At 41.5% G+C, this 8568-nt stretch overlaps 1 protein-coding gene across 1 annotated transcript; it reads right to left on the bottom strand.

Annotated features, from left to right (window-relative positions):
* Positions 1–1219: 1219 nt before the first annotated feature.
* On the bottom strand, positions 1220–7514 carry LOC143956192 (uncharacterized). Its single transcript, XM_077466347.1, is given in 8 exon segments — positions 1220–3371; positions 5441–5582; positions 6099–6196; positions 6313–6436; positions 6525–6595; positions 6598–6658; positions 6785–6904; positions 7443–7514. Coding segments are annotated over 7 exon segments (2589 nt in total). The 5' UTR covers positions 6890–6904; positions 7443–7514; the 3' UTR covers positions 1220–1383.
* Between the last annotated feature and the right edge of the window lie 1054 nt (positions 7515–8568).

The raw sequence follows: 8568 nt of genomic DNA, 5'->3' as shown, positions 1-8568 counted from the left end.
GCTGAATTGAAGACTTTCTTGGTGATATCATTAGCGTACGGCTCCACTTTCTAGTGATGGTGTCTCATGGAGTGAGGACAAGCTCTTTTGGTACCGGTACCTGACCATTTTGTGGACCAGCACATAAGCCCCAGAGCTACACGTGATGTTGATTCTTTGATAGTGTGTGGGCCGCAAGCATCTTTGGTTGCTAGGGCAAAGGCAACTGACAGCATCCTAGCAACCAAGGGCTGTCTACTGGTTTGTTTCAAATTGGGACTGGTGCCTAGCCATCTTTGCGACTAGCACAAAAGAATCAGAGCTACGCGCAATACTGATTCTTCGTTATCTTGATTAAAGCTTGGAATGAGATTCCAGTTTGTTTGTGGACCGGTTGAAGTAAATGGCCAGATTTGGCCATGTTTGTGTGCCCAAACCTCTTGCAGCTTCCGTAGTACGATTCATTTTATTAGTGGTGGTATTAGTACTGCCACTAAATGACAAAACTCCCTGGTGCGTGGTCTTCAAGTATCTTTGGTTGCTAGGGTGCAGGCAGCTGACAGCATCCTAGCAACCAAGGATCCTGCTATCTACTGGCTTGATTCAAATTGGGACCGGTACCTAGCCATCTTACAGACCTGCACATAAACACCAGAGCTACACACAATATTGATTCTTTGATAGCTTGTTTAGGACTAGGAATGAGAGTCTATTTTCTTTGTGGACCGGTTGAACGAAATGGCCAGATTTGGCCATGATCACTTGTCCATACCTCTTGCAGCTGCTGCAGCAAGAAGCCACTTATTTTGGTGGCAGTATTAGTACTGCCACTAAATAGCAACTCCCTGGTGTGTGGTCTTCAATTATCTTTGGTTGCTAGGGTGCAGGCAGCTGACAGCATCCTAGCAACCAAGGATCCTGCTTGTTTACTGTCTTTTTTCAAACTGTAAACAAGCCAACGGGCGTCCTGGGTGCCATATTTGGTCAATAACATCAGGTGGGGCTGTCAGAATACACTGATCTCCAGCGCCTGCATTTTATTGCCCAAGTATTGCTGCCATTGCTTGAATCTTGCCCATGTACTAATATAGTTGTCACAACTAGTCTTTTTTTTTCCCCCCCATGTATAGTCATTATTGATAATGTATACCAGTCAAAGACCAAACCCTGACTTATCGACCAATACTGACCAAGATATATGAGCACAAAATGCTACAATATTATACCACAGAAAACAAAATCCACTAAAATCCGTTTTATTCATACAAGGACTAAAACACATATGATGGTAGTTTAAAGCACACCAGACTGATGGATGCCTAATTCAACGTTGAATCCACAATGTCTCTGGTGTGTAAGAAGTATCTTTTGGTCAGTGAAAGATTTTCCGCACTATGTATATGATCAACAACGATCACTTTTGTGAGTTCTCTGGTGTCTAAGAAGGTGAGAGCCATTAGTGAAAGATTTCCCACACTCTGAACATGCATAGGGACGCACACCAGAGTGAATTCTCTGGTGTTTAACAAAGTCTCCTTTCTGAGTAAAACATTTCCCGCACTCTGTACATGAATAAGGATGCTCCCCTGTGTGAATTCTCTGGTGTCTAACAAGGTGGTCTTTCTTAGTGAAGTTTTTTTCGCAGTCTGAACATGAATAAGGATGCTCACCCGTGTGACTACCCTGGTGTCTAACAAAATCTCCTTTCTGCGAAAAACATTTCCCGCACTCTGTACATGAATAAGGGTGCTCCCCTGTGTGAATTCTCTGGTGTCTAACAAAGTCTCCTTTCTGAGAAAAACATTTCCCGCACTCCGTACATGAATAAGGGCGCTCACCCGTGTGAATTTTCTGGTGTCTAACAAGGTGATCTTTCTTAGTGAAGGTTTTTCCGCACTCTGAACATGAATAAGGACGTTCACCCGTGTGAATTCTGTGGTGTCTAGTAAGGTGGTCTTTCTTAGTGAAGAATTTCCCGCAGGCTGAACATGAATAAGGACGCTCAACCCTGTGAATCCTCTGGTGTGTAACAAAGTCTTCTTTCTGAGCAAAACATTTCCCGCACTCCGTACATGAATAAGGGTGCTCACCTGTGTGAATTCTCTGGTGTCTAACAAGGGTTATTTTTTGAGAAAAACATTTCCCGCACTCTGTACATGAATAAGGGTGCTCTCCTGTGTGGATTCTCAGGTGTCTAACAAAGTCTCCTTTCTGAGAAAAACATTTCCCGCACTCCGTACATGAATAAGGACGCTCACCCGTGTGAATTCTCTGGTGTCTAATAAGGTGATCTTTCTTAGTGAAGGATTTCCCGCAGTCTGCACACGAATAAGGACGCTCACCCGTGTGAATTCTCTGGTGTCTAGTAAGGTGATCTTTCTTAGTGAAGAATTTTCCGCAGTCTGAACATGAATAAGGACGCTCACCAATGTGAATTCTCTGGTGTCTAACAAAGTCTCCTTTCTGTGAAAAACATTTCCCACACTCTGTACATGAATAAGGGTGCTCATCTGTGTGAATTCTCTGGTGTCTAACAAAAACGCCTTTCTGAGAAAAACATTTCCCGCACTCTGTACATGAAAAAGGGTGCTCACCTGTGTGAGTTCTCTGGTGTCTAACAAGGTGAGATCTATTAGTGAAGGATTTCCCGCAGTCTGAACATGAATAGGGACGCACACCAGTGTGAATCATCTGGTGTTTAATAAAGTCTCCTTTCTGAGTAAAGCATTTCTCGCACTCGGTACATGAATAAGGATGCTCACCTGTGTGAATTCTTTGGTGTACAATAAGACCTCCTTTCTGAGTAAACCTTTTCCCACACTCCGTACACAAATAAGGACGCTCACCCGTGTGAATTCTCTGGTGTCTAACAAGGTGATCTTTCTTAGTAAAAGATTTTCCGCAGTATGAACATGAATAAGGACGCTCACCTGTGTGACTTCTGTGGTGTACAAGAAGCTTTCCTTTGTCAGTGAAACATCTCCCGCACTCTGGGCATGAATAAAGATGCTCACCTGTGTGAATGCTCTGGTGTTTGAGAAAGTTTTTGTTTTCAGTAAAAGATTTCCCGCACTCTGACCATGAGAATAGATTGTCACCTCGGTGATCTCCTTCATAGGGTGAGGAAGATTCCTCAGGATTAGAAGGATCTGTTGATGGATCTGCAGTGTGAGATCTTACATGGATATTTGGTCTCATAGTATGTGATTGATGAGAAGATTCCCCCTGATCAGAGGGATCCATTGATGTCTCCGGACAGGAAGGTCTGTGATGTATATTTTGTGTATTTGGATTTCCTCCTGGAGGATCCTGTGTGATGACATTATCTTCTGACTTACAATCAGCAGATAATAGAAGACGTCTCTCCGAGGAATTCCGGACATCACATCCATCTGTTGGAAATAAATTTTTAAATAAGTGTAAAAAAGATTTATGTATTCTGGTCTAACAGTCAACAGTTGCATAGTTCTTACGTGGAAAAGGGTACAATTACAACACCAAAATATATCAGATCAAGGATACAAAACATTTTGTGGAAACATGACGTTATATTGAGGAATGGAGATGAACCTTTCATATGGTGTACAGTATCTCCTCCTCATTTGTTGGGAACATGACGTTATATTGAGGAATGGAGATGGACCTTTCATATGGTGTACAGTATCTCCTCCTCATTTGTTGGGAACATGACGTTATATTGGGGAATGGAGATGGACCTTTCATATGGTGTACAGTATCTCCTCCTCATTTGTTGGGAACATGACGTTATATTGGGGAATGGAGATGGACCTTTCATATGGTGTACAGTATCTCCTCATTTGTTGGGAACATGACGTTATATTGAGGAATGGAGATGGACCTTTCATATGGTGTACAGTATCTCCTCCTCATTTGTTGGGAACATGACGTTATATTGGGGAATGGAGATGGACCTTTCATATGGTGTACAGTATCTCCTCATTTGTTGGGAACATGACGTTATATTGAGGGATGGAGATGGACCTTCCATATGGTGTACAGTATCTCCTCCTCATTTGTTGGGAACATGACATTATATTGGGGAATGGAGATGGACCTTTCATATGATGTACAGTATCTCCTCTTCATTTGTTGGGAACATGACGTTATATTGAGGAATGGAGATGGACCTTTCATATGGTGTACAGTATCTCCTCCTCATTTGTTGGGAACATGACATTATATTGAGGAATGGAGATGGACCTTTCATATGGTGTACAGTATCTCCACCTCATTTGTTGGGAACATGACATTATATTGAGGAATGGAGATGGACCTTTCATATGATGTACAGTATCTCCTCCTCATTTGTTGGGAACATGACATTATATTGAGGAATGGAGATGGACCTTTCATATGGTGTACAGTATCTCCTCCTCATTTGTTGGGAACATGACGTTATATTGAGGAATGGAGATGGACCTTTCATATGGTGTACAGTATCTCCTCCTCATTTGTTGGGAACATGACGTTATATTGAGGAATGGAGATGGACCTTTCATATGGTGTACAGTATCTCCTCCTCATTTGTTGGGAACATGACGTTATATTGAGGAATGGAGATGGACCTTTCATATGGTGTACAGTATCTCCTCCTCATTTGTTGGGAACATGACGTTATATTGAGGAATGGAGATGGACCTTTCATATGGTGTACAGTATCTTCTCCTCATTTGTTGGGAACATGACGTTATATTGAGGAATGGAGATGGACCTTTCATATGGTGTACAGTATCTCCTCCTCATTTGTTGGGAACATGATGTTATATTGAGGAATGGAGATGGACCTTTCATATGGTGTACAGTATCTCCACACTTGTTGGGAACATGACATTCTATTGAGGAACAGCAATGCTCCTTTTATATTGTATACCTCTTTTGCTGTGAACATGATGTTATATCTAGGAACAAAGATGGGATGATTTTCCCTTCATCTGAGTTGCCAGGATTCTGAATATTGGCTGCCAGCAAAGTAAAAGTGAGCATTACTGACCAAAGGGTAGGCAGAAAATAGAGGGCAGTTGAGGACCCCGATTCCTACATCCCTAGCTGATGAAACACAGAAAACCTCTTCACTACTAAAAGGAAACACACAATAAAAATAAATAGGGTTGTTCTAAAGAAGAAAAATGGCAGGAGGAGATTCCAGTCAAGTGACCTTTCATAGTCACATGCCCATATCTACTTTAGTCATGGTGTCCTCTCTGCTGCATTAGGCAAAGAGAACTCAATACCATGGCACATATTTTTATGAATGGGTGGCAAAATGCAGGCCACAGCACTTAGCAATAGGTAGGTTGTCCCAACTTTGCTGGTCTACCATTTATAATTTAATCTTATCAAAGGATGCAAAGATCCGCCAATTTCAAGGTTTTGCCTAAACCATGTATGTGACATTTCAAAGTCAAATTAAACTGTAAATTTCTTCCTCAGCGTCACTTACCTGTGTTGATAGGTTGAGAAATTTCATCCTGTTCAATCTTTATAATCATCTCAACCTCCTCCATGGACGGCTGATCACCCCCCACATATGTTTCTACTTCTTCCTCTTTAACCTCAACTTTTATTTTAATCCGTTCTTCACCCTAAACCCCAAAATAATAGAAAACCTTTTATGAAAGCTGAATTCAAGGCAGATAAAAGAGACAAATAAATATGCAGCTCTGCATTCATTAATCCTTCCTTAAGACTAGTAGGTGTCACTGACCTACAGCATCGAAAAATCAGGTCTCCTGCCAATTTCCTGTGAGCCCAGAGGAGCAGTGACACAACCCCTAAAAGGCTCGTCATCATGCCAGCCTGGACTCACAGGATCTAAGAGCAGAACCATGTCATTAAGAAGAACACAAGAAAAAAAAAAAGGACCCATGATGTCACATGATTAAGCCCAAAAAAAAAAAAAAAAACATGAAAAGTGTGAATATTGATATTTAAAAAAACAATAAAAGTGAAAGGTGTTCCGAGGGGGAATTGGAAATGGGAGGGGGAGTAGAAGCAACATTTTAGATGTAGAAGTAAATGTTAAAATGAGAATACATAGAAAAATGTAATCTCACAAAGTTGAGAATCAATTCTGCGTTCTATACACAGAGTCCACCTACCTGATGATGGTGAGGGATGGTGTGACCTTCCTGTGGTGAATCCCGGGAATACAGAGGACTGGGACATCTCTCTGGTGGGTTCCCATTACTGGATCCATCTGTAGGAAACACACACACTGACTGAATACATTGTTTCTATGTGTTTATCAGATGATGGGGGATCTAGGTGGAGCCTCTGTACTCCTCTCTCCTTTACAATAAAGTCTCCTCTTACCCGGTGATGTGAGGGGCGGCTGATCCTCCATCATGACGTCCTTGTAGAGATCCTTGTGTCCTTCTAAATACTCCCACTCCTCCATGGAGAAATAGACGGTGACATCCTGACACCTTATAGGAACCTGACACACACAATGATACAGTCACCATCCAGACACATCCCTTGTCTGTTACTGTATAATGTCCCAGAATTCCCAGAATCCTCCTCACCTCTCCTGTCAGTAGAACAATGATCTTGTTGGTGACTTCTATGATCTTCTTCTCATTGTTTTTTTGGGTTTCAGCAAATGCGATGAAGGCACTGTGATGGTTAGATGGTCACCAGACTTCACAGGAGGAAAATTCTGCATTGAAAGAGCAACGATAATGTCATGTGACCTCCCAGAATCCTCCTCACCTCTCCAGTCAGGTCTGTGTTTTATTGATAGAGATAAGAGTGATGTCATGCGACCTCCCAGAATCCTCCTTACCTCTCCAGTCAGCAGGTAGATGATCTCCAGGGTGAGGTTCAGTATCTTCTCAGTCATGTGACTCGGGTACTCTTCCAACCTCATTGATGACATCATGTGATCCATACGAGACTCTGATCTCTGTAGACAGATATTATAGTGGCCTTGCTAATCATTATAACTCACAGACAAGTAAAGATTCATTTTAAAGGCTAAGTGCACCTTTGGCGCATGTTGCACGTTAAAACCGTGTTTAGGGTGTAATATATAGCATGCTTAAAGCTTCCCTTTTCTGTTAAAGTGAGTGGAGGGTCCTCTCCCCGTATCCACTGTCTCATTTCAAAATTGGCACGACTGTGAAGGTAATGGCTCCCACAGCCATGTTATTCATTCACAACAATCTGTGAATGAGAAAACTACAAGCCCCGTCTTCCACTATGGAAGATGGCTTGTAGTTCTGAATAAGCTTTAAGGGTGCTGATGAGCACCCTCTTAATTCATTGACACTTAAGTTCTTTTTACTGAATACCCATGACGGTACAGGCAGAAATCAGCAGTAAGTGTCCGCAGGAGCCTGAAATTGCACCTGCGATCTGCTGATCGTGGGTGCAAAGCTTTACAGCCTAACTAATGAATGCACTTTTATTCTGGGTGTATATATAAAATAATATATGTATACCTCCTCTGCTGCCAGTTCCAACAATGTCTCCTCTGTACTTCCTCCAAACTCACCTTTTACCCGGAACTTCCTTTTTAAAAACTGACATCACTTCCTGTTTACATATTACCTCACTTCCTGTCTAAATGTCACTTCCTTCCTGCAACTGACATCACTTCCTTCTTGTTTGTGATAACACTTCATGTGTCTGACTGTCTGTATGGTCATGCATTTCTTTCTCAAAATTCCACCATGAATCGGCATTTTATTCCACTGGATGTTATTAGAACAGATCTCCACCTTGGCAGTATGGTCAAAAAAGGGGGGAGTCCCATCTATTTTTATTATGTGATTGTTATAAGATAACACTGCAATGCTTTAAAAAATAAGACCCACTAGATCCTATAATCATCCTTACAAATTGCAGGTAAAAGCACAGAAAAATGAAGTATGTTAATTCTTTACTTGCCGTGTTTTTCTGTAAAATTATTATTATACAGGATTTATATAGCGCCAACAGTTTGCACAGCACTGTACAATGAGGGCAGGCAGTACATTAATAATACAATTCAATACAGGAGGAATCAGATCACAGGGTCCTGCTTGTTAGAGCTTACAATCTAAGAGAGGGTCAAGTGATACAAAAGGTAATAACTGTGGGGGATGGGCTGATGGAGAAACGGTTGTTAGGTGGGGGTAGAAAAAGCTTCTCCGAAGAGGAGGGTTTTCAGGGATCGTCTAAAAGCAAACAGACTAGGAGATAGTCAGACAGATTGAGGTAGGGAGTTCCATAGGAAAGGAGAGGCTTGGGTAAAAGTCCTGGTGAAGAGCATTGGGGAGGTAATAAGGGAGCTAGAGATTAGGAGGAATGAAGAGAACAAGTAGGTTTGTATTTTGAGACCAGCTTTTTAATTTATTTTTTATTTTTACAAGAAAATATTTTATTGAAATCTTTACAGTACAATAGATGCATATACACAATTTGTCACGTGAAATTATACAGAATGAAATAGAAACCATCATTGTTACTATTCATAGGATAGATGGGAGCAAAATCCTTATCTCGCATTTGAATATTAATACATTAAGTGGATATTCCAGCACAATTTCCCAGGGAGGTCGTGTGTGTGTGTGTGTGTGTGTGTGT

Source organism: Lithobates pipiens, unplaced genomic scaffold (assembly GCF_037356315.1).
Source record: "Lithobates pipiens isolate NorthernLeopardFrog02 unplaced genomic scaffold, aLitPip1_a1.2 Scaffold_35, whole genome shotgun sequence".
NCBI classification, from domain to species: Eukaryota; Metazoa; Chordata; class Amphibia; order Anura; family Ranidae; genus Lithobates; species Lithobates pipiens.
Note: the sequence above shows the minus strand (reverse complement) of the source record. Positions and strands in the feature narration are given on the sequence as shown.